We start from the raw sequence: 26,798 nt of genomic DNA on the forward strand, positions 1-26,798 counted from the left end.
GAACCAGATCAGTTTTTAAATTTTTGATATTGACTGGTTTATTCAGCGGTAACTTTGTCATTACTTAAAGTAGAACTGCACTGCATCTCAGCACCACAAACAAAAAATTCTATTTATTTCATTGTTAATATTCAAAGAAAACTCACCTATCAGTCCATGTCTGCAAGCTTTATTTTGCTGAGAAATCATTTTGAAAAACACCCCCTAGCATTTCTAGCAGTGACCATCTTGAGTAAGGGCAGATGATTCTTTACTTTTTGATGATATTTACTTCCTGGAATCCATCTGCCCTTAGCACAGGCATTGGCTGAGCTGAGAACCTTCCCTCTTCCCCTGAAGACTGCTGGGTTGTATGACATCATTTGCCTAGGCAAAAAAAACAGGAAGTAACTGAAGAAATGTATAAAAAAAAGTTTAAAACAATTAAATATGATATACTTTCCTATCCATTTACTGATGTTAGCAGCATAAGGATTAAAAATAGTCCATGTTGATTGAGAGAGTGAAGTTCTGCTTTAAGATAACAAGTAATACATAAAATATTTTTTTAAAGGACACACAATTCTTTCTTTCATAATATTGTCTTGCAAAAATTATTTTTAATACAAAAAAGTAACAAACCAAAAAAAGCCACTTTTTTTTCTTTTTGTGACCAGCATTGATTACTTTAGATAAAAAGTATACATTTTATTCTATATTTTTTTCCTGTTTAAAATGACGCTATAATTGTGATTCTAGTACAAAGCGTTGCAAAGTTATGTACAGATCAAAAACATTTTTGGGTCCAGTTTTGCATAATTTTTTTTAATGTGACAAACCAAGTAAAAACAAAAAAAGTTTAAATATTAATGGTTAATACCATAGATATAAAAAATATATAATTAGGGAAATAATAGTTGAAGAGAGAAGGGGAAGGAGTTAATTGAGGCTAATGAGCGTAAACTAACTTTATTCTTCATAAATAAGCTTGGAAAATGAAGAATTAACAAAAATATCAAAAGAAGTGATCCGTAGGTGACTGTAAGAGGAAACCTATATGCAGAACACTGCGGGTCCCATGTTACATAGATTACCCACAGGCTGTTTTTCTTTATTTAAGTTTTCTTCTCTGAGCTTGTTTCTGTAACTTTCCCCTGACCATGCTATCATACTCCTGTTGTGTTGGTGACCCGGTGCCCACCAGGACTTATAGAGTACTGTAGGAGGCACCTGTATGTGCATGCTCCCACTGGGAACTATTACTGTACATGCAGCTGTTCAGAGCGTCATATACATGGGCAGTACATGAGGGACACGGAGCTCAATCCATACCTCTGCTCCTTGACAGTGGTGATTGACAGCAGCTCCTGAGTCACTACCAAGTTCTATTATTATCAGATTTATGAAAAAAAATGACTTTAATATAATTCTAATATTAAGTGAAATACAGACAATTTTTAGCAAAAAGAAACAAACTTTTATTTATGCTTGTCAGGCTGCTTTAACTGACATCACCTTTAGGCTGAAGCTCCTTTGTTTCATCTAAAGATAAATGAAGTAGTGTAAATACAAAGTAACAATGTTACTTTGTAGCTCTCTTTTTTGTTTTGAACAGTGTTGACAGTGTTAACAACACTGCTGTAAAAAAAAGCTTCTGTATTTATGCACTCAGAAATAGGTGCAGCTGTGTATGGTAGCCAATCAGCTTTTATCTTCAGCTTGTTCAATCTTGTTCAATGAAGCTATGACAATAAAACCTGCAAGCTGATTGGTTTCTATGCAGAGCTGCACCAGATTTTGCGCCATACAGTTTTAGTAAATAACCCCCCTAGGCTAACGTAGCCGCATTTAGAGACAAAGAAAAAAAACACACCATTTGCTCTAAAAGTAGCGTTTTTAATGCTCAGTGTGCATGCCGATGAGTTTGGGGGGCATAGCAGCAAAGCAGAGGAACTGGGTGTACTACACATTCCCTGTGTAATTTGCTGACTTTTTTAAAATGTCATGTGTACCACATCCAGTGGACACCACTAATTAATGCCAAAGCATTATATGCTTGAAGGGTTATATTGGTAATATTTTTATTATACAGGACCTATATAGTATAGCACAGATTACACAGCACCTTACAATATAAAGTGAGCAAGTACAGATAAAAAAAAAGAGGGTAAGGGACTTTCTCATGAGAGCTTACAATTTACAAGGGAGGGGTAAGTGGTATAACAAATTAATACCTGTATGTAGGTTTTCCTGAAGAGATGAGTTTTCAGGAACTGCCTAAAGGTGGATAGAGTAGGGGATAACTGGAAAAATTGTAGTAAGTAGTTCCAGAGGATGATGGAGGCTCTGGAAAAGTCCTGGAAACAAATATGGTAGGAGGAGACGAGGGGGCTATGGTTGGGTGATATTTTGAAACAAGATTGGAGACATAACTTTGTCGAGAGTTGTGAATACATTTGTATGTTGTTAGTATTTTGAATACATCAGACAGTTGAGCCCAGGATTTAAAAATAGATCAAATTGTTGAACCCAGGATCTAAAAATAGATTGAATAGTTGAGCTCAGGATCTAAAAATAGATTAAACAGTTGAGCTCAAAATTTTTAAATAGATTGAACCTTGGAAGCAGGATCTGAAAATAGATCAAACTATTGAGTCAATGATTTAAAAATTAATCGAAACATTGAGCCCAGGATCAAAAAGTAGATTGAACAGTTGAACTCAGGGTCTAAAAATAGATCAAAAGATCAAACATTTGAGCCCAGAATTTAAAAATAGATCGGTCTGTCGAGCCCAGGATCTACAAACTGATCAAACTGTTGAGCCCAAGGTCTAAAAGTATATCGAACAGCTAAGTTCAATATCTAAAAATAGATCAAACAGACAGAATTTAAAAGCAGATCAAACTATTGAACCCAGGATCTAAAAATTGATCAAACTGTTGAGCCCAGGATCTAAAAATAGATCAAACTATTTTGCCAAGGATCACAAAATTGATCGAACTGTTAAGCACACGCTGTAAAAGTAGATCGAACAGTTTAGTCCACAAACTAAAATAAATCTAACAGTTTAGCTCAGGATCTAAAAACAGATTGAACAGATGAGCCCAGAATCTAAAATTGATTGAACAGCTGAGCCAGGAATCAAAAAATAGATTGAATAGTTGAGCTCAGGATCTAGAAATAGATCAAACAGTTGAGCCCAGGATCTAAAAATGGATTGAACAACTGAGCCCTGGATTACAAAACAGATCGAACATTTGAACCCAGGCTGTAAAAATAGATCAAACAGTTGAGCCCACAATTTAAAAAAAATATCAAACTGTTGAGTCCAGGATCTAAAAATAGATCAAACAGTGGAGCCCAAGAATTAAAAATAAATTGAACTGTTGAATCCAAGATCTAAAATTAGATCAAACAGTTGAGCCCAGAATTTAAAAATAAATTGACCTGTTGAACCCAGGATCTAAAAATAGATTGAATGGTTGAACTTAGAATCTAAAAATAGATTGAACAGATGAACCCAGCATCTGAAAATAGATCGAACAGTTGATCCCAGGATCTAAAAATAGAAGGAACAGTGAAGTCCAAGAACTAAAAATAGATTGAATAGTTGAGCCCAGGATTTAAAAACAGATCAAACTGTTGAACCCTGGATCTAAAAATTGACTGATTAGTTGAATCCAGGATCTAAGAATAGATAAAACAGTTGAGCCCAGGATTTAAAAATAAAGCAGACTGTTGAACCCAGGATCTAAAAATAGGTCAAACAGTTGTGCCCATAATTTAACCGCTTTCCAAACGCCATATAGCAGATATACTGCTACATGGTTGCAGGGGTGTGCAAAATTACGTATATATACTTGATTTTCCATTCCGGGTAGGGGGCGCAGCCTTGGCTGTCAATTATTGGGTCCCGGCTGGTGATTACTCGCTAGCACCTGGTGATCGTCGAGCATTACTGATGAAGGGAGAGAACTGTATGTAAACAATACAGTTCTCTCCCCTGTGAGCTCCTGCACACTGCTTTGTATGGCTGTGCTATGCACAGCCATACAAAGCAGTGTGCTTACAGTTGAAAGCACTAACACAGCACACAGTAAAATAGCACACAGTTAACCCATTGATCACCCCACATGTTATCCCCTTCCTGCCCAGTGCCATTAGTACAGTGTCAGTGCTTTTTATTAGCACTGATCACTGTATTGGTGTCACTGGGGATGTCAGTGACACCAAATCAGTTCCCCCCAGTGTCAGAATGCCCCCCTGCAGTCCCAGTATAAGTTGCTGATCGCTGCCATTACTAGTAAAAAAAAAAAAAATCCCAGTATATATACCACCATTAATAACGCTATAACTTTCACATAAACCAATTAATTTACACATATTGGTATTTTTTTTAGCAAAGACATGTAGCAGAATACATTTTGGCCTAAATTTATGATGAAATTTGATTTTTTAAATTTTTTTATTGGACATGTTTAATAGCAAAAAGCCAAAAATAATATTTTTTTCTCAAAATTGTCAGTCTTTTTTTTTATAGTGAAAAAAACAAAAACCTCACAGGTGATCAACTACAACCAAAATAAAGCTCTATTCGTGGGGAAAAAAATGGATGTCAATTTTATTTGGGTGCAGCGGTGCATGACCGCGCAATTGTCAGTTAAAGTAATGCAGCGCCGTGGCGCAAACAATGGCCTGGTCAGGAAGGGGGGTAAATACTCTGGAGGGCAGGTGGTTAACAACATATCAAACTGTTGAGCCCAAGATTTAAAAATAAATTGAATGGTTGAGCCCAGGATCTAAAGATAGATTGAACAGCTGAGACACAGGAGCTAAAATTAGTTTGAACATTTCAGCCGTGAACATCAAAATATATTGAACAGTTGAGCCCAGTATAGTATAGATCGAACGGTTGAGCCAAGGTTAGAATAAAGAGTGGATAGACATGCTTTATAGGTTTTTTTTAAGTTGTAAACAAACTTGTGCCAAAGTGGACATAAATACCCACAAAATCTTTGCATGTGACATGCATTCATGCGATATTTGTAAGCATAACACAGGTATTTGTTACCTCACCAAGATCAGTCCCCTTTGTTCAGGCACCACACAGCATCTACTGTCTGGAATTAGATCCTGACCCAAAGAAGATAGTCATTAAAAACCCAGTTCACATACTGTAGCCTTAGTGACCTTTGCTCTGTGTACATATGCTGTCGCAAGCAGCCCAACCCCTGCTGCTGCCCTTTATTTTGTAAGTTGTTGAATTCTTGCAACAGCCCTATTTACAACTGGAGGAAATGAGACTGGAAAAATTATTCACCATAAATCATTTTCAGTGACACTGGGCTTATGATAACTGCTCTCAAAATACAGGGAGAAGGTCATACTTGCAGTGTTGCTTGGTATGTGTGTATTAATCGAGCTACTATGTTTTAAATGTGCAGTTATCCTATAGCATATGTGGCCATACACTTATGTAGAAAACATTGATTGATCCAATTTTTCAATATGCCTGCTAAACTTCCTCCCAAAAAAGTAAGCTTTTGCAGTTGCTGCATATGTGTGTAAGCTAGTCATTGTGTAATTTGATTTTCCATCCCAAATGATCAATCTTTCAGTGGATATGAAGGATGTATGTGTAGAACCAGCGTAAGATTATTTGGTTTTCTTCTAGGAAATAGATGACTTTCAGCCACATCCCATTGAAATCATACCAGGTTTATTGTACATGGGAGATCATCGCCAAGCAACTGACCATCACATTCAGAAGGACCTTAAGATTAAGTCTGAGGTTAATGTTTCTTTAGAGCCTACACAACTGTAAGTACAGATTCCCACTAAATTTAGCGGACCTCCATTTGTCAATGTTGAATTCATTTCACCAGTTCTTCAACTGAACTGATTATGTAGCAGATTATGCAGCTTCTGCATCAGAATATACATCATGTGGCACTGAAGAACAGTTTTAGAATGTTTTAGTGTACAGTAAAACTTGTACATTTACGAGCCCGCTGCAGCATGTTAAAAGGTTGATCTGGCAATTGGTATGTCAATTTTGGGTGGACACTACTGAGATCAATTGCCCTCAGGTTTCCTAAATGTTAAGGGCTCATGCACATGCACAAATAGGAGTTTAGAGGCAGGGGCATTTGGAGGTAGAAAAAAACCCCACAGCCAACTCATCCAGGAGCAGCACCGTTTTGGCAGAAAAAACACTTGATGCATGTAAAAGTGCCACTGGGTGCGTTTAGCACTTGAGTTTTACCGTATTTTTTGCTCCATAAGACACACTTGACCATAAGACGCACCTAGGTTTTAGAGGGGGAAAACAAGAAAAAAAATATTCTGAACCAAGACTACAGACATACTACAGGAGATGACCAGAGACTGCAGACATAGTACAGGAGATGACCAGAGACTGCAGACATAGTACAGGGGATGACCAGAGACTGTGGACATACTACAGGAGATGACCAGAGATTGCGGACATAGTACAGGAGATGACCAGAGACTGCGGACATAGTACAGGATATGAACAGAGACTACGGACATAGTACAGGAGACGACCATAGACTGCAGACATAGTACAGGAGATGACCAGAGACTACAGACATAGTACAGGAGATGACCAGAGACTGTGAACATAGTACAGGATATGAACAGAGACTACGGACATAGTACAGGAGATGACAAGAGACTGCGGACATAGTACAAGAGATGACCAGAGACTGCGGACATAGTACAAGAGATGACCAGAGACTGCGGACATAGTACAGGAGATGACCAGAGACTGCGGACATAGTACAGGAGATGACCAGAGACTGCAGACGAAGTACAGGAGATGAACAGAGACTGCGGACATAGTACAGGAGATAACCAGTGACTGCGGACATAGTACAGGAGATGACCAGAGACTGCGGACACAGTACAGGTGATGACCAGAGACTGCAGACATAGTACAGGAGATGACCAGAGACTGCGGACACAGTACAGGATATGACCAGAGACTGCGGACATAGTACAGGAGATGACCAGAGACTGCGGACATAGTACAGGATATGAACAGAGACTACGGACATAGTACAGGAGATGACAAGAGACTGCGGACATAGTACAAGAGATGACCAGAGACTGCGGACATAGTACAAGAGATGACCAGAGACTGCGGACATAGTACAGGAGATGACCAGAGACTGCGGACATAGTACAGGAGATGACCAGAGACTGCAGACGAAGTACAGGAGATGAACAGAGACTGCAGACATAGTACAGGAGATAACCAGTGACTGCGGACATAGTACAGGAGATGACCAGAGACTGCGGACACAGTACAGGTGATGACCAGAGACTGCAGACATAGTACAGGAGATGACCAGAGACTGCGGACACAGTACAGGATATGACCAGAGACTGCGGACATAGTACAGGAGATGACCAGAGACTGCAGACACAGTACAGGAGATGACCAGAGACTGCGGACACAGTACAGGAGATGACCAGAGACTGCGGACACAGTACAGGATATGACCAGAGACTGCGGACATAGTACAGGAGATGACCAGAGACTGCGGACACAGTACAGGATATGACCAGAGACTGCGGACATAGTACAGGAGATGACCAGAGACTGCAGACACAGTACAGGAGATGACCAGAGACTGTGGACACAGTACAGGAGATGACCAGAGACTGCGGACACAGTACAGGAGATGACCAGAGACTGCAGACATAGTACAGGAGATGACCAGAGACTGTGGACATAGTACAGGAGATGACCAGAGACTGCGGACATAGTACAGGAGATGACCAGAGACTGAAGACACAGTAGAGATGACCAGAGACTGCGGACACAGCACACGATGACCAGAGACTACAGACACAGTACAGGAGATGACCAGAGACTACAGACACAGTACAGTGCGCAAAGTGCACAGGATATTTGCCTTTAGTAAATCAACCCCATTGTGTGGTTTGCTTGAGCTGCCAAAATTCGTTTTTAGAAAACAATACAATATACCAGTCCAGAGTAAACAGTTCAACAGATGATAGCTGGCAAAATATTACTTTCCTAGCTACATTTAATAAAACTAATTTTTATTATATATTTTATAATATTTTATTATTATTTATTAATATTATTATTATTTATATTTTATTATTTATATACTTTTTTATATTGTTTTATATTATTTTTGTAAAGAGGAGGGCCCCCTCTGTCAAGGGACCCAGGGCTTTTTTGCCTTTTTCCCCTTATAAATCTGGCACTGGTGATGAACAAAGGCCACATTGCAATGATCAGAATAGATGACGAAAGCTGGAAAGTCAGATGCAGACCTCCCTCTGCTGAAGTCCCTATAGATTTAAAGAAGAACAAAAATCAGAATATAAAATTATGAATAGGCCCATCACTTCACTGATTACATAGCTGCAAAAAAAAAAAAAAAGACTAAGGCCCCTTTCACACAGGCTATCCATATGTCTGTTTTTCATCTGTCTTTACAGATGAAAAATGAACATCCATGTATTTCTATGGACTAGCGGATGTAAACGGATGATTATCTGTTTACATCCGTTAATGTCCACATACGTTAGCATCAATTTTTTGGAACGGAAGAAAACCCTTTTTTTCTTCTGTTAAAAAAAACGAAACGCACGAAAAACAGATGTAAACGGCCAAAAACAGATGTAAACGGACAAAAAACAGATGTAAATGGATGAAAACAGATGTAAATGGACCACAAATGGATGTAAACTGATGAAAAGCTAACATGAACTGATGAAAACTAATTTGAACTGATCCGTTTTTTTCTTAGAAAAAGCGTGACTGAACTGATGAAAAAAACGTAACGCCTGTGTGAAAGAGGCCTAATGTAAGATGTGTAAGGGATGAAATAAAGCATATAAATGTCAATAATGGTTGGGAGGGGCAACATCCACAGAACATACCAGCAAGCTGGGAAATGTTGTTTTGTGTTGGAACTTGTTTACAAAATAATGAGCCAAATGGTTAAAAATGTCCAAATCCTTCAAAGGCATATGATGGTAACAAAACATATTTCATCAACATAAATATATTGGATCCTATGTCAAAATACAATTTTGTCTTTTTCAAACTAGTAGAGGCAAAAGGAAATGTGGCAACCCAGAGATAAAGGAAAGTAACAGCAATGTAGTTCACAGAGATGTACGTATTGAGTCATCAGTTACACCGCTGCGATTTGTGTGCGATTTCAGCGTGATTTGAGGTGCGATTTCTCAAGGCTTCATTGCGACTTGTGAAGATTTCAACTATTTCTTGCGATTTGCATTGCGATTTCCATTACAGTATGTGAAATCACAATAAACTGTAGAAAAAGTAATGTAAAAACTACTTTAGAAATCGCGTTGCAGCAAATCACACGTTAAGACACTGACATTCACATTCATTAGATGCGATTTCAATTCGCAAATCGCACCGATGTGACCGGCCACTAAAGCACAAATAGGTAATATGTTTAAGTTGCTTGTTGGTGTGAATCACATCAACCTATTAGCTGCTGTTACCCAATGTATTTGTGCTTCATACTTTAACCTTCCTGGCGGCATTCCCGAGTGTAGTTCTGGGTAAAGTTTCAGCACCACAAGCGGTAACCCTGAGTTACACTCGGGAATACACTGCAGCGTTGCTCCAGGATCTGTTCTTCACTTACCTTGTCCTGCGCTCCCGCGATGTCCCCTCCCTGCAGTGTCCCCGGAAATGTCCTCCGGCGGATGCCGGCATCTGTCTTCTGGATTCCGTCCCCTGCGATGTCGGGACGTACGGGGGATGGAACGGCGGAAAATTAAAAAATGACAAAAAGTGACATTCACTAAATACACTAAAATCACATAGTAAAACATTACTGTATCAAACCATTTCACATACATTTTGTCCCTAGTGCTTTGTCCTGTGCCCTGCCTGCATTTTTACTGTTCTTTCTGCCTGGAAACTGAGAAATGTCCATGGCATCCAAAAAGTGTCCCTTTAGGTCAAAAGCGGTTTTAGACCAGCTAGAGAACAGCGATAGTATATTAGAACTACTTGCAGAATTGAGTGATAATGATTCGTGGGGGAAATTCGTCATCAGACACTGAAAACGATTTTACGACTTTGCTCAGTGATGTGCGAACTTGGCGCTATATTTCAAATTTCAGTGTTTTTGGTTTGATTATATTATTTAATAAAAATTTTTATTATTATTATATTATTATTTTGTATGATTATTTATTCAATTATAATTTATGATTTTGTGTTTCAAATTTTAACATATGCGTGATGTTTACTAGACTCTTGTTCGGACAGATTTCAGTGAGTTATTCCTAAAAATTACAGGCCTACAATAAAAAACTACATATTTCCATGCAAAAAAATGTACAGAAATATTGACATAATCAGACCGCTAGGGAGGTTAATAAAACTTTGTGCATTGCGTTGCTACTCTGAGGATCTCTCTTTTTTCTGTGAACTCTGTGAATTTAGTTAAGATAAGTTCTTTCCTAGTCCCTTACTACCTTACCTTGTACAACAGACCATCCAGACCTTTGGCCGTTCCTGGCCTCCTTGTCAAAAGTCTGTTCCCTAAGTGAATAATCTTGGATGTTATTTTACAGCTTGGGTGGGCAGCTCAGCTGCTCGTTTTTTGTAGTAAAATGTAATATATTGCAGATTGCCATTCCTTAGATGTGGTGGCTGCATTGGTTTTCTTTTTCAGGCTTTTTTGCTTTTATTTATACCCAATCATCCTGCCAGTAACATAGTGCCTGGCCCAGGGCGACAAAGTTCACTCACTGCACTGTATCTATGTAGAAAAAGCGTTGTCACACTAGAAGAGGAAGGTACAGTATATTAAACAGACCAAAAGGGAGCAAACAAGATAATGTGTTTACATGCACTTTAACAACATGCTACAAAGGACAATACTAGGGGGATTGCAATGAAAAAAAAGCAAAGTCATTACAAAATCCCAAAATGCTTTAGCAAGTTTACTTTAATAAATATTTTATCATCAGGTCTGTGCCCATATTGCACACTGCAGTGCCAGATTCATTGGATTCTGATCTTCTACAATTCTTCCCAACTGCTTGTCAGTTTATAGGTAAGTGTTACTAATTTTTGATTGATGTCCCACAAGCTTCAAACTAAAATAGGTCATCTACACACAAGAAAATCTTTTAGAACAGAAGTATGGATGCCGCAATTTCTAACTGCCATCTTTTCAGCCAGGGAAGTAAGGATTCCAATATACATACACTCTTAGGCCTTATTAGGAGAGAAAATCAATCATTCCTAATGGAGATGGTTCACATCTCCACTCCAAGTCCCCTGAAGCCAATTGCCTGAAGCTCAAACAGGTTCTGAAGCTTTTTAAGTCATTCAATTGAGCAGATTTGTGTGTTTTTGATTCAATAGAAATTAATGGAAATGCATGATTTTTGCAAGTTTTTCTGCGCAAATGAAAACAAAATTAAAATAAATAAATACATTAATTATTATTATTATTAATAATAATACTAAATGAATAAATAAAAGTGAAATAAAATAAATGCACAAGTATATAAATATAATCATAAACAAATGTTAAATAAAATAAATAAGTAATATGTAATAATAAATACATAAATGAATAATAATTAACCCTTAACCTTAACCCCTTAACCCTAAAAAATAAAAAATAAATAAAAGTAAATTATTATTATTATTATTATTATTATTATTATTATTATTATTAATAATAATAATAATAATAATAATAATACAATAATACATAAATTAACACCAATAAAAATAAATACATTATTATTATTATTATTATTATTATTATTATTAATAATAATATTTTTATTATTAATAATAATAATAATAATAACACCCTAACTCTAACAATAAATAAATAAGAAGACAATAAATAAAATATTAACCCCTAACCTCGACTCCTAATCTTAACCTTAACACCTAACCTAACTCTAACCCCTTTACCCTAACAAAAAAAATAATAATAGTAAATGAATAATAATATAAAATAAAAGCTAATGGAAAAGTTGAAAAATCTAGCAACAAATGATGAAACAGATGACATTTTTCTTTATTGGCTATTAAAAAAACGCTTTAAAAACGCTGTACAAAAACGCGCATACAAATTCACAATAAAACACCTGATAAAACGCGATGCTCAGGTGTGAATGCAGCCTTAGTGAGTTACTGACCCATCAGTGAAACAAGGATGAAGTTGACAGCTCTGGAACTTGTACCTTTAACAAGCGGCTTGCATAAAAATCGAAAAAATACTGCAAGCAAGTTTTTTTGCTTGATCTCAAACTACAAACAATGCTAATACCTCTCATAGAACAACAAATAGCAACAAATGATGAAACAGATTATATTTTTCTTTATTGGATATTAAAAAAAATGCCAAAGCTCAAAAACGCTTTAAAAAAGCTGTAAAAAACATGCATACAAATGCACGACAAAACGCCCAATAAAACGCGATGCTCAGGTGTGAATACAGCCTTAGTGAGTCACGTACCCATCAGTGAAACAAGGACAAAGTTGACAGCTCTGGAACTTGCACTTGCAAAACAGCAGCTTGCATAAAAATCTAAAAATACTGCGAGTTTATTTCCTTGATCTCAAACTACAAAAGATGCTAATACCTCTCATAGATCATAAATATAATATCTTTTAAGTATACACTTAAAACTTTTGATCATTGAAGTATTGGCTAGGAGGAAATCCGTATGGCTTTTGATCATGTGCTCGCTGTGTTAGCTACTAAGCACAGCTTCAGTCAGAAAGATCTTTATAAATAAAACTAGTCTATATAATTAGAACCCTTCTTCCATTTGCCAAATTATTTTTTATGTTATATATTTATTTATGTTATATAGATTATTAGAAAAATATAATTTCTAACAAATATGGCTATACTTTTCTGTACAAAAAACTATTATCTGTATTTGTATGTGTAGCATGTACCCTGAAAGGAGCCACTGGATGTATTGGGTCTCTGTTCATGTGCCCAAAACTCTAAAAAAAAATTCCACACACTCTGACACACCTGGCTGGGTGGGGAATATCTATTGCAGATGTACAACGTATATGCAGTATGCTGGTAGCAAAAGAGATAAAAAACAATAGCAATACTACAGCAAACTGTAACAAGGAATATTTTGCAATTAGGTGATCAGTAGAAAGAAATATACTGTAAGAACAAGCAATTGGTGTGGAGAGCATCTTCTCCTAAACCCTATACTGGGGAAATCCTAAGGAGAATTACGCCACTCTAACAATTCAGCAGTCTCTACTATACTTTCATCATCTAGCCTGCTGGTTGGGGCCCAACTTTTATGTTGGAGCACTCAGGATAATGTAACTTTAAGTACTGAGGATGACAATGACTCTGCTATTTTTAAGTACTAATAAAGTCACTGGCTCTGTGATACTTGCAGACAATACTGTCAATGGACACAGCTGGTCTGTGTCTACAGTGACCTGCCCTGTTGATTAGGCAGCAAGCTCTGACAGCATATATGGTACTCTCCAATATTCTATGTCTGCCACTTTGCGCCTCTCCCTCTTAGGTGCAGGGGTAAGCAGTCTGTTAGTAGCCTGATGTGCACTCAGTCTTTCAGAACAGAATCCACACTTCCTCTTCTCAGTCTATAAAAACAGCAGGAAACCACCTCTCCTCTTTACCTGCCTTGTGTGATTTGCAGTTTACTCCTACAAAGTTACCAAGCCAGCTCAGTCTGTCAGAACTACATCTCCCACAATCCTTGCAGTTCAAATCCTGTGTGCCTTCCTGTTGGGTAGAGGGCGAGCACAACACTGGCTGTACACAGCTCTATAATAAGAGTCCCCTCCTGTAGCTGTGCCTGTGTAAAAGTCTTTTTAAAAGTCTTTTACAGACTGGGCTATATGTGATGCCAGAAGTAAGTCCTAATTGTCCTGCATAAGTATGGTTAGGTAGGTACTAAATTACTAGGAATTGTCAAACAAACTATGTACAGAAAGAACAAATCGGCGCTGGGAGGGGACCACACTTGTAAAAATCGAAATAAGGTTAGAGACAAAATGCGGATATAGCAGAGGATATATAAGTATATAGAAAAATACAATGAAGAAGAAGAAGAAGCAAGCTCTTCAAAAAGCATCACCTGATCTTGTTCCTGCATTGCCATTGGTCGCCCGCCGGGGTCCTGACTTCCTCGTGGTCCACGCTGGTTTCAACGCCATTTTCAAAACTTTCTGCACTGCTGACAGCTGATGGCTGCATCTCTTCCTGTATGACCAGGACCAACTTACACATCGCTGGCAGACTGATGGCTTACTAAAGGAATTCTTTTACCATGCCTCATTACTTCTTACGTTTGTGAGTAGTTTTTACACCGTTTGTTACCTGTAAATTGTTAACTCTCTACACTGAGATTGGCACCCCCTTCTGTCTGATTTATCAAACAAAGAATGACATCCTAAAGGGCCCATTCACACATACATTATATTGCCAAACGTATTGGGGCACCTGCCATAACACACATGAACTTTAATGGCATCCCAGCCTTCACCCGTAGGGTTCAATATTGAGTAGGTCCACTCTTTGCAGCTATAACAGCTTCAACTCTTCGGGGAAGGCTGTCAACAAAGTTTAGGAGTGTGTCTATGGGAATGTTTGACCATTCTTCCAGAAGTGCATTTGTGAGGTCAGGCACTGATGTCAGACGAGAAGGCCTGGCTCGCAGTCTCTGCTCTTAATTTATCACAAAGGTGCAGGCCATTCAAGTTCCTCCACCCCAAACTTGCTCATCTTTGTCTTTATGGACCTTGCTTTGTGCACTGGTGCACAGTCATGTTGGAACAAGAAGAGTCCATCCCCAAACTGTTCCCACAAAGTTGGGAGCATGAAATTGTCCAAAATGTCTTGGTATGCTGATGCCTTAAGAGTTCCCTTCACTGGAACTTAGGGGCCAAGCCCAACCCCTGAAAAACAACCCCATACCATAATCCCCCTTCCACCAAACTTTACACTTGGCACAATGCAGTCAGGCAAGTATTGTTCTCCTGGCAACTGCCAAACCCAGACGCGTCCATCGGATTGCCAGACAAAGAAGCGTGATTCATCAATCCAGAGAACATGTCTCCACTGCTCTAGAGTCCAGTGGCAGCGTGCTCTACAGCACTGTATCTGACGCTTTGCATTGCATTTGATGATGTAAGGCTTGGATGCAGCTGCTCCACCATGGAAACCCATTCCATGAAGCTCTCTACACACTGTTGTTGTGCTAATCTGAAAGCCGCCCAAAGTTTGGAGGTCTTTAGCTATTGACACTGTACAGAGTTGGCGACTTATGCATACTGTGCGCTTCAGCATGCGCTGACTCCACTCTGTCATTTTTCGTGGCTGAGTTGCTATTGTTCCCATTTGCTTCCACTTTGTTATAATACCACTAACAGTTGACTGTGGAATATTTAGTAGCAAGGAAATTTCACGGATGGACTTAGCAACCTATCACGGTACCACGCTTGAATTCTCTTAGCTCCTGATAGCGACCCATTCTTTCACAAATGTTTTTAGAAGCTGCATGCCTAAGTGCTTGATTTTATACACATGTGGCCATGGAGGTGATTGGAACACCTGAATCCAATGATTTGGAAGGGCGTCCCAATACTTTTGCCAATATAGTGTATGTGTTGCATTAGCACAAGCATGTTAGCGCACGTTATGCCATACTTTACCATGCGTTGCAGTAAGACTGCCCATTCAGAGGCACCAAAAAAGGTGCATGTAACATTTTTGACAGTGCACCCCAATATATGTTAGTGTGTTACTGCTTGCTGCAGTGCACATCTGGCAGCAAGGTGCTTTGGGGTGCCATTCAACCCACTGCAATGGAAAACTGTCTCTGTTCCTGTTGGGGAGGTCTCTCCTTACTTACTGCCTTTGTAGCACAACAAGAAATAGGGAAATGTCTTTACTGAGGACAAAGACAGCGAAAAACCCTACCCTAAACTTCGAAAAGAATTGTGTATTGCAGTCTGTGTCCCTGCTGAACAGGTTCTCTTCAGCTCCTCTCTCTGTGACATATCAGGAAAGAACTGTTTCTTTAACTGAAATACAGACAGCAAAACCCAAAGCTAAAGGAGATTTTGCTGGATTTCTACTTGAAGAAGTAATCAGCTACCATTTTTAAAGAAAATGTTTAGTCAAACAAACTTTGCCTCTCAAAGTGGAAATATATTAGGTCATAAAATGTTCACAAAGATAATGTTGCTTTATATGATAAGGAATTGCTACATTCATTTCTAACCTTTGGTCTTTCTGTGAAGTAATGTGAGCTTGATCATTTCCAATAGCCACTCCATGCTTTTATTCAAAGAGAAGTCAAATCAGCCTATTTTCTACAAGGGGGTTGTATTTGTACAGAACAAATCAATGCATTTTTATCCACAATAACTACAATCCGATCCTTTGTGACAGCATCGTATCAGTGTTGTTATCTTAAAATAGGAAGTGCCATGACTTTGGTATTGACAAAGTAGTTACGTACCCTATGGGCGAAATGTTAAATAACAACCCCAGCAGCTAAGTCTGAGCCTGGGGAACAAACAAGTCGGTGAGAGCTGCAAGGCTCTGAGCTAAGCTCACAGAGACCCCCAGAGGAAGTGTGGCTGCATATGAAGCTGGTGTCCAGATGAGGGATCCTTGCTCCAGGCTGGCTGCCTGTTCCATTTAACGGGGCCCATACAGAGTCATATTGGTTTAATACGCATAACCTATGTGCATCTGGTGAGTGCGCATTTTATAAATTGCTGCACGGATTCTTATCACGAGGATTTCTTTATAAGAAGCACTTATGAAGTTTGAAAGTTAAGCACTTTATTGCTGACCTGACCAAGTCAAGTCTGCACCACTTCTGAACACTTCTTATTCACTAGACTGTGCAATATCACTTTTCATTTTTGCGCCTGATTAAGCGCCATACCCACCTGGAAATTTGTATTTAATTTATTATACTGTTCTTTATCATTTATTAATTTATTGAACTATTAAGTTATCTCGCATGTTTTAGCTCTGCACTTTTATATTGATGAATTTTTACTAGGTTTTAGGGTTCCTATGTCGGTGCATTTGCAGCTGGTTATATAATTACTGTCATTTTTACATCTTTCGTTGAGCACTCGCTGTACAAATTTTATTTTTTCCATAGACAAAAGTGTCAATGCTCCCAACTGGTGAATACAGGTGCCATTTCTCTCCACCTTTAATAACCAGTGCTGTTCTCCACAATGCCACATATAGTTATGCACTCACCAAAACAATTTGACTCGTTTGTAAATGAATGGGTCAGATGTGCTCTGTACACTATAAAGGCTCCATCACGTCTCCCCTTCAGTCACTAAGGGGCTCTCAGTTCTTGAATGGGCCCTAGTTATGCAACTCCAGAAAGAGAGTAGAAAGACGGTAAGGCAGAAATTATTGCCCAACAGGTTTCTTCAAAGAGAAGTATTGTTTTTTTTTATGTTTTTTAAATCATACTTACCTAGGTGGATGTAGCATCGGTCTGATGCTGCATTTGTCTCCCACTGGCTCTATGGGTGAGAACTGAGCAATCAAACAACGCTGATTGCTCAGCTCTCCCAGCTGCTCTGAGCAGAGAGTGATGACTGTCTGCTCTGCCCCCACTGGGCTGTTGAGGGGAGGGAGCGGCTGGCTCAGGCTCTCAGTTGCTTGCTGAGAGGCTGAGCCAGGTGCCACTCCACCATATGGTTGAGATCTTTCCCCAGCCTGCACCAGCTCTGTGACATCTGCCAACAGTGGGCTTTAGCCTGCCGTCAGCTGAAAATGGGTCACAGGTTGCAGAACGAACTGCAATCCTGTGATCCACAGCAGAAGTACAGCCAAAGGAGCTGTAGCTGTACTTATCCTTTAAAGCAAGATAACAAAATAAGTATGCCAGTTACATCACAGCGCTCAGTTTATCCAGAGTTTGGCAAATGACAATGACGTCGCACCATGCACCTGGAACCGATGTGTACTCCACCAACAGGATGTGACGCCACCAGAAGTGATGTGTGCGTCCAGTAACCCAGCCTCTATGTGTTTTGTCTGGAAGGGACGTCTTTGGGAAGCTATTACCAGGTTCTTGTGGCCATGGTCCTCCTGGCCACTAGTATTTTTTGTGGCCCTGTTCTGTCTTAAATATAGTTTGTTTAGGCCCCAGATACTCTGGGCATTTAGCTGTAGTGCATAAGGCTCTGACATTTATCTGTGGGCAGAGGGCATGGGTACAGTGTCCAGCCCCACAGTCGGCAGTCCATCAAACTCTATGAAAGGCTGACAGCTGCTGCGGCTGATTGGGGCAGGATAGTGCACCTAGCAGTACATACGTGTATTACAATATGTGCCCAGGGACGACTGCCCTGCAAAATGCAGAATGCCTGTGCCTTCCACCAACACCTAAATGCCAGAACCTTATGCACTCGGGCTAAATGCCCAGTGTGAATGTGGCCTTACGTATAATGATGATGTTACATTTATAAATAACAAATAATGTAAATTGTTGCAATATTATGGTTTCATTGACTGAAGGCTACCCATTTTCTTTTTTCTAGATTCTTACATGGCTCCAAACTGTGCTGTTCTTGTTTCCTCTACACTGGGGATCAGTCGATGCAGTACTGTGATCATAGCATATCTTATACATGCCAGAAAATGGACACTGCAGGTAATATGGAAATGATTGTTGAATTGGTCCTCAAGACAGTCAGGGTATGTAGGATCTTTGTGTAACTCTGTGTTCTGCTTACTGTCATCATGATTTCTTGTAGGTAAAACTTGCACTTTTTGACAGGATCTCTGAACTCTGGGCAAAAGCTTGTCTGGCTGCACAAGTGCCTATGGCAACAGGGATCACAGGGATTGTGAGATACGTTGCAAAGCTGGTACTAAATTTCTCTACCCACAATCTCCCCTTCAACAGGCAATCTTGGCTCTTTCTCTCAGTCTTCAGCCACAGTAATCTCTTGCTGGTTTCAGTTCCTTCCCAGTTTTGAGTGACCAAATGACCAATAGTACTTTCTACCAGCACTTTCATGGTTTCAGTTATAATAGTATTAAACCCTCAGGGTTTTTTTAGTTTAACACATTGAGCAAAATAAATAAACATTTTCCAGTAAACTATTTTGTAAAAGTCTTACCCCAGCACCTGCAGTTTACAATTTCAGTGCTGTTGGCTTCTACTCTCTCAGTGCTGCTTTCCTGAACTTCTGGTCTTCACAGAAAATAGTTCACAGTGGTCAGTGCAATCTAGAGTTGGTGTGCTAGCTTGGAGAATAGAGGGGGAGGGAAGAACAGGGGGGTGCCTTAGCAACCTAGGCTACAGGGGCTGTGTTTCTATTAATGCACACAGCTTAAGGAGACAGTTTAAGGGCTAGTTCACACTAGATGCAGTTCAGTGCGCTTTTTTTTCTGCATCAAAAATGCATGCACAGTGTTTTCCATGTATTCCAATGGCCCTGGTTCACACTAGTGCAATCAGTTCCGGTCAGTTTCTGGTGCAGAAAAAAAAGTAGAACATGCTGCATTTTTTCTGCACAGAACCATACTGGAACATGACAAACTGGATCAAAAACGCACCGGAACTGCGTGTGGTGTGAACTGTAGGCAAAAATGTATCCAGAATGCATCCAGAGTGCATTTTTGTAGTGCGAACTAGCCCTTAGTTAGGGTTGCACCCATACCGGTATCATATCGTTGCTGATAATAAGCATTTGTATGAGTACTTGTACTCGTGCAAATGCTCCGATACCTAAAATGAGTACGAGTATGAGAATACATGTGCTCAAATACTCCCTGATACCAATTTCTGATACCTTTGCAGTGCGACTTGAGCCCATACAAAATGAATGGGCTCAAATTGCACTGCAAAGAATCGCATGGGATGTGAAAGGAATGTCCGAATCACATGCGATTTCCCCACCGCTGCTGTGTGAACCCAGGCTTATCATAGTGACTTCAGCCTGGGTACACACAGGAGCGGTGTTCAAACCACATGTGATTCTTAGCAATGTGATTTGAGCCCATTCATTTTGTATGGGCTCAAATCATGCTGCAATTGTATTGGTAATTAGTATCAGCGAGTACTTGAGCACAATTATTGTATCGGTACTCATACTCACTGGTAGAAACAAGTATTGGTGCATCCATAGTTTTATTCCCTGCACACTGGGGTGGCTCCATAGGATGCTGCAAGAGAAAGGTGCCACCATGAAACAGAAAACTAGTGATTAAAAGAAAAATAAGCTGCATATAGTAAGTAAGGCAATGAGGGTTTAATATTACTTTAATCAGTTGTAAACATTTGGATAATCAAAACTTGGATACAGATGAAACTATGGGTGGCAGATTCATGTGGTCTAGAACAGTGGTGGGCAACCTTTTTTTTCAACTGAGCCAAATCTCGCCAAAACCACGATTGAAATTTATTTTGAGAGCCACATTTTTAAAACTGAAAATACATCCCCCATATAGTAATTCATCCCCCATATAGTAATTCATCCCCCATATAGTAATTCATCCCCCATAGTAATTCATCCCCCATATAGTAATTCATCCCCCATAGTAATTCATCCCCCATATAGTAATTCATCCCCCATAGTAATTCATCCCCCATATAGTAATTCATCCCCCATAGCAATTCATCCCCCATATAGTAATTCATCCCCCATATAGTAATTTATCCCCCATAGTAATTCATCCCCCATAGTAATTCATCCCCCATATAGTAATTCATCTCCCATAGTAATTCATCCCCCATATAGTAATTCATTCCCCATAGTAATTCATCCCCCATATAGTAATTCATCCCCCATATAGTAATTCATCCCCCATAGTAATTCATCCCTTATATAGTAATTAATCCCTCATATAGTAATTCATCCCCCATAGTAATTCATCCCCCATATAGTAATTCATCCCCCATATAGTAATTCATCCCCCATATAGTAATTCATCCCCCCTATAGTAATTCATCCCCCCTATAGTAATCCATTCCCCATATTGTGTCAATTCACTTACCTTTGCTCCGCGCGTTCCTCTCGCCGTGTTCCCGCGCCGTTCCGGTCTTCAGGGCGGACTGTGAGAGGAGAGGAGTTCGTCACGCTGCCCCGCCTACATTCTGACAGCCAATGTTTGCCACGCTCCGCGGGCCGGATTAAAAGGTCCGCCGGGCCGTATGCGGGCCGTAGTTTGCCCATTGCTGGGCTAGCTGCAGAGTCCTGACTTTTGGGGCGGCCGCCCGAGAGGAGGGAGGGGAGCGGGCGCCCGGCACACAGAAGAGCCGCATTAATGTGTGTAAAGAGCCGCATGTGGCTCACGAGCCATGGCTTGCCGACCACTGGTCTAGAACATTGCAAACTGCTGTGAGTGTATTTGGCCAGCAATACAGGGCTGTGCACTGTTGACATTATCTATCTATCTATCTATCTGTCTATCATATCTATCTATAGATACTCCTTCATTCCCTTTCTATAATTTCCTCTCTGAAATTAAAGTCTGTAGCAGTAAAACAAATTTGAGGCTCTCCAATCCATAACAGTGACAATGTTAGTAGAGGAGGTCATGAGGATGTTGGGTCACAAATGATAGCATTTTGATGACTACTTGCTTCTGCACCATGTACACTACAGCTGATAAACTCACGTTTAGGAGCTGTTCAGCATTTTTTTCAGCAGCCCCTGAACTCTCCCTAATGTTTTCCTATGTGTCCATGTACACTATGTCGTTTACAGTCGTTTACAGGCAGTTGAGTTTACAGTCTTTTTTTGAACGCACCAAACTTGCGTTCAGGAGTAGATTTTATCAGCGTTTCAAACTCCAACCGCTTGTAAACGCGGCTAACCGCATTTAGAAGTGTTTGCGTTTGGAACATTTTTTTAACTCTTCCATTTCCAGATGCTGTCCAGAGCCTTTTTTCATTATGAAAAATGCATGCAAAGCATTTTCCTGGTACTCAAATGGACCTGGTACACCATACTTTGAGGTTTTGCATGAAAGAAAATATGTTAGACACTGCTGCAATCATTTCTGCACAGAAATGAGCTGGAACACATCCAAACACCACAAAAAAAAGACAGCTAATCCCAACAAATACTGCTCTCCCTGTTTCTGCTATCTCTATTTCTCTCAAAATGTCGGAAATAGTTAATTTTTTACTATTTTTCAGTGCATGCTGGGCATTTGGAAGGTCTCCTGAGGTTATCTTTAAAAAACTCTTCTAAACGCAAACGCTCATAAACGCGGTATGCAAACGCGGCTAAGCAGACATTTTTTAAGCTACGTTTTCCAGCAGTCAGTTTCCATCGTTCAGAAGTGTCCCGTGTACATGAAGTCTTAGTGAGAATTTAAAAAGGCATAAAAGTATGTTTTTTTGTGTAAAAAGAAGTTCCAAAAAGCAGAAAATGGCTATATACAAAATGGACAAATATGTCTAAACAGCCAGCATTTCTGTAAGATACAGAAACAATTGAGTACTGTCTGTGATACTTTTTTATTTGCACTAACATACAATTTTCAGGACAAGCTTTTGGGTATGTCTCCTTCTTCAAGGTCCAATCAGGAGTACTGCTTAGACCTTGAAGAAGGGGACATACCCCGAACGCTTGTCCTGAAAATTGTATGTTAGTACAAATTAAAAAAAAGTATCACAGACAGTACTCAATTGTTTCTGCTGCAAGTGCACTAATATGGCTACAATCACCTCTGTAAGATACTGACACCTACTGGCTGGCTTTGTTTAAAGCATGGCCTTAGATGGATCTTTTTTTTTTTATCAGGCAGCCAAAAAAAAAAGAGCTTATTTCTCCATCCACATTTGAGGTGAATGGAGGAATCCTCTGCACTATTGTATTCTAACAGCAGGGACTCTGTCAGAATACACTGATCAGTGCTGCAGCTGATTGACTGCCTTTCCAACATTCCCATTTAAGAGAAACTGATCATTAGATTGACTTCTCTCTAGCGGGAATGGTCATAGATAGATCAAAATTCATCTGACCGCTGTTGAACCCAACAAATTTGGCAAACTTTAGATTTTCCAATAGAGTTCATTTTAATATCACAGGCTATTGTCTTTGATTTAAAATAAGTACATAGCATTTGCCAATGTGCCACTGGAATGTTGTTAAAAGCTTTAAAGAATAGCAGAGGGACAGACCAAGTGGAAACTGTATATTTTGCTGGAAAATAAAGACTTTGAGGCAGATTTACTTAAGGAGTTGAGAATCTTCACTCACAAAATGTTGTGAATATTCACTTCGAATTATCCAGTTGTGTAAAAAGAAAACATCTGTTCACTTTAAACAGAAATTTGCTTTTCAAAGATTTGATGATTTAAGTGTTTTCTTTGCATGAAGATTTTCAACTCCTTTAGTAAATCTGCCCATTTATGTAGGTGCCCGTGCCCATGGACATTGTGCAGTATGCCTGTTGCTTGCTTTTGTTTTGGGACAGATCATGACAGAGGTGCATGTTAAAAAGCTGTGTGCCAGCCAGTGACTTTCATAAAGAGAGGTTCAGCCATGGCTGTCAGTGCTGCTGCAGTGATCCTTAAATACTGTCATTCCAGCTTTCTGAGTCCAAACAAAATCTGGGGCATGGCACTAACATTACCCAAAGCTATGGACTTATGTTGCTTTATCATACTGTTGAATGACATTCCAGGAACCTTTTCTTATTTTAAATGCATAAATATTATATATTCTGACATGCACATTGTATTTAATATTCTTACCAAGTGCAAACTGCATTATCATTAGTTGATCTACCCCAATGAACTAATTTCATTTGTTTCTCTTTGCAGGAAGCTTGGAACCATGTTCATAAATGTAAAAACAACATGAGACCAAACAGAGGATTTGTGCAGCAGCTCTCAGAATGGGAAAAGACAATTCTAGGACATCAGTTTACAGATATAGCAGATCCAAAGTTTTAACGGCCAAAGTGTTATTTATAATCATCAACAACTCTAAACATTTAGTCACTGTAGTATATTATTCACCATGAGATTTCAACCACCAGACAGGAGTTAGAGTGTTAGTAAACCCACAACAGTAAAATCAGTCTGTATATGCAGTAAAGCATTCTAGTTATACTCACTGTGGAACCTAAGGGGTTAATCCTTTGCATTGTGTAAAAATGCTGTGTGATCCTGACTTCTCTGATCCTCCCCTTCTTCCAGTGTCCCCCTCTTATTTCCTGATAAGACATATCATGTGGAGCTATTCTGCACATGCTCAGTTTGATGTGTATTGTGATAGAGTTTTTTTTTTAATTTTGGGAGAATGCATGTGATCAGCATGTTTGATCTTGTCTTCTCTGTTCCTCCCCTTCTTTCACTGTCCCCGACTAATCTGATAGAACAGAGCCTTAGGGTAAACTGCACATGCTTAGTTTGGTGTGTATTGCTAGATAGTTTTTTGCTTTTTTGGGAGAGTGCATGTGATCAGCACAGGGCCAATCAGCACTGTCCAGACAGAGGCCAGGGATTCTGCATCATCCTAGAGCAAAATGAAAACTCCTAGAAGCTTTAACCAGTGCTCTGCTGAACACTGATATAAGTCACAAGACTGCTCTAACTGCTGATGAGAAAAGGTATTTAGCAGTTTATATTTACTAAAATAATTGCATTTCCGTGTTCTGTGTACTGTGGGAGACCAGATGTGGTGAATGCAGGGTCCTGGGTTTAGTAACACTTTAATGTCAGTGACATCCACATTTAAAAAACACATGTATTCAAAAAGAACTAAAGGGGTAAATACTGACCATTTCAATGGTCCCTCACTAACGCATGCACAGGAGCTAGCCATTCTGGCACACAGGGATCGGGCCAGCCGCTGTGAGCTGAGCTGCTGATGCGCATCTCAGTTTACACTGGGATCACTGTGAGCAGGCAGGTACTGTAGATGTAGTGTATTGCAATAAAAAACTACCTGCTCACAGTATGTAACAGCGGAACACTAGTTCCACTTTAACAGACTTTTATAAGAGTGCATTTAAAAATTGTTAAGGTAGATGATTGACATTATTAAAGGCTATGTAAACCCCTAAAATAATGGGGGTTATTTACTAAAACTGGAGAGTGAAAAATCTGGTGTCGCTCTGCATAGAATCACCTTCCAGGTTGTATTGCCAAAGCTTAATTGAACAAGGTGAAGTTAGAAGCTGATTGGCTACCATGCACAGCTGCATCGGATTCTGAGTGCACCGCTTTTAGTAAATTCCCCCCAATGTCTCTTATTTGCTCCCTTTTTGGTCTGTTAGATTAGACCAGCCTTTCTCAATCAGGGTGCCCAGGCACCCTGGGGTGCCTTATTTATTTATTTATTTCAGGTACTTATATAGCGCTGTCAATTTACACAGCGCTTTACATATATATTGTACATTCACATCAGTCCCTAACCCTCAAGGGGCGTACAATCTAAGGTCCCTAACTTACATTGATATACAAGGGCCAATTTAGACAGGATCCAATTAACCTACCAGCATGTCCTTGGAGTGTGGGAGGAAACCGGAGTACCCGGGGGAAACCCACACAGGCACAGGGAGAACATGCAAACTCCAGGCAGGAGTTGCCCTGGCTGGGATTCGAACCAACGACCCTAGTACTGCCAGGTGGAAGTGCTAACCATTTAGCCGCTGTACTGCCCCCAGGTTTCTTAAGGGGTGCCTTGGTAAAATGTCTAAAAATTGCCCAAAACTTGTATACAAGCCAGCAGGTAAAACAAGCCCGCCGTTTAGTTACACAAAGCCACAGGTTTTCATTGTGCGCCATTATGGCCTTCTAGCCACTGGCATCCTGACAACCAATGATATCTTCCATTGATAAGGAGGATGTTAGTTGCCTACACAGCATCTCAGTGATGGAGAAAAACTGAGTGAGAAGAGAAACATTGGAGTACTAGTCAGTACCTGTGTGCAAAGGTGTATTTGCTTTGGAAGAATAAACCACCTCTAATGTTGGAAGTCCTACGTGCGTGGAATTTGCTGTGTTATATAAAACTATTAGAATAGTTTTTTACATTTTAGAATGGGGTGCTCTTTTAAAATTATGGACAGTCTAGATTTTAGAATGGGGTGCCTCAAGACTGTCCATAATTTTAAAGGGTGTTTCGAGGGTGTCCATATTTTTAAAGGGTGCCTTGACTGAAAAAAGTTTGAAAAACACTGGATTAGACCAGTGTTTCTCAACCTTGCTTCAGTTAAGCTACCCTTTAAAATTCTGCACAATCTCGAAGCAGACCATTCTAAAATGTAAAGAATGAAACTAATAGGTTTGCACAATGCAGCAACATCCACACATGTGGGCCACCCAACATTAGAGGTAAATTAATCCTGCACCTTTGCACACTGGTACTGACTAATATTGCATTGTTTCTACTCCCCCTCAGTTTCTTTCCCTCACTCAGCTAATGTGACCCCAGTGTTGATGGAGAGGGGCAGAGGAGGGGCAAACAAAGATGGTGTGCAGACACCCAACGTCCTCCTTATCAACCAACTATATCATTGGTTGTTAAGACGCTGGTGGCTAGAAGGTTATAATGGTGCACAATGAAAACCTGTGGCTTTGTATCACTAAAAGGCAGGCTTGATTAACTCACTGGCTTGTATACAATTTTTGGGTAATTTTTAGGCATTTTTTCAAGGCACACCTGAAGGCACCCCAGAGTTCCCAGGCACCCTGGTTGAAAAAGGCTGGATTACCACTGAAATTATATCAACTGAAAAAAAAGCAGATGTGACACCTACTT

At 39.7% G+C, this 26,798-nt stretch overlaps 1 protein-coding gene and 1 long non-coding RNA gene across 2 annotated transcripts in view; one reads left to right on the top strand and one right to left on the bottom strand.

Annotated features, from left to right (window-relative positions):
- Positions 1–25,726, top strand: part of STYXL1 (serine/threonine/tyrosine interacting like 1) — a 48,621-nt gene extending 22,895 nt beyond the window's left edge. Inside the window, exons 6-9 of the mRNA XM_089676586.1 lie at positions 5,655–5,800; positions 11,009–11,094; positions 18,606–18,718; positions 23,852–25,726. Of these exons, the coding sequence (XP_089532712.1) occupies positions 5,655–5,800; positions 11,009–11,094; positions 18,606–18,718; positions 23,852–23,983 (477 nt within the window). The 3' untranslated portion in view covers positions 23,984–25,726. The remainder of the gene's footprint in view (positions 1–5,654; positions 5,801–11,008; positions 11,095–18,605; positions 18,719–23,851) is intronic.
- On the bottom strand, positions 154–5,112 carry LOC149462595 (uncharacterized). Its single transcript, XR_016312636.1, has 2 exons — positions 5,052–5,112; positions 154–366 (listed from the first exon to the last, which is right to left on the bottom strand). It is a non-coding gene; the product is annotated as an uncharacterized LOC149462595 (long non-coding RNA).
- Positions 25,727–26,798: the final 1,072 nt, after the last annotated feature.

The sequence above is a fragment of the Staurois parvus genome, unplaced genomic scaffold, assembly GCF_062004578.1.
Source record: "Staurois parvus isolate SC_StPar_1 unplaced genomic scaffold, SC_StPar_1.0 ptg000172l, whole genome shotgun sequence".
NCBI classification, from domain to species: domain Eukaryota; kingdom Metazoa; phylum Chordata; class Amphibia; order Anura; family Ranidae; genus Staurois; species Staurois parvus.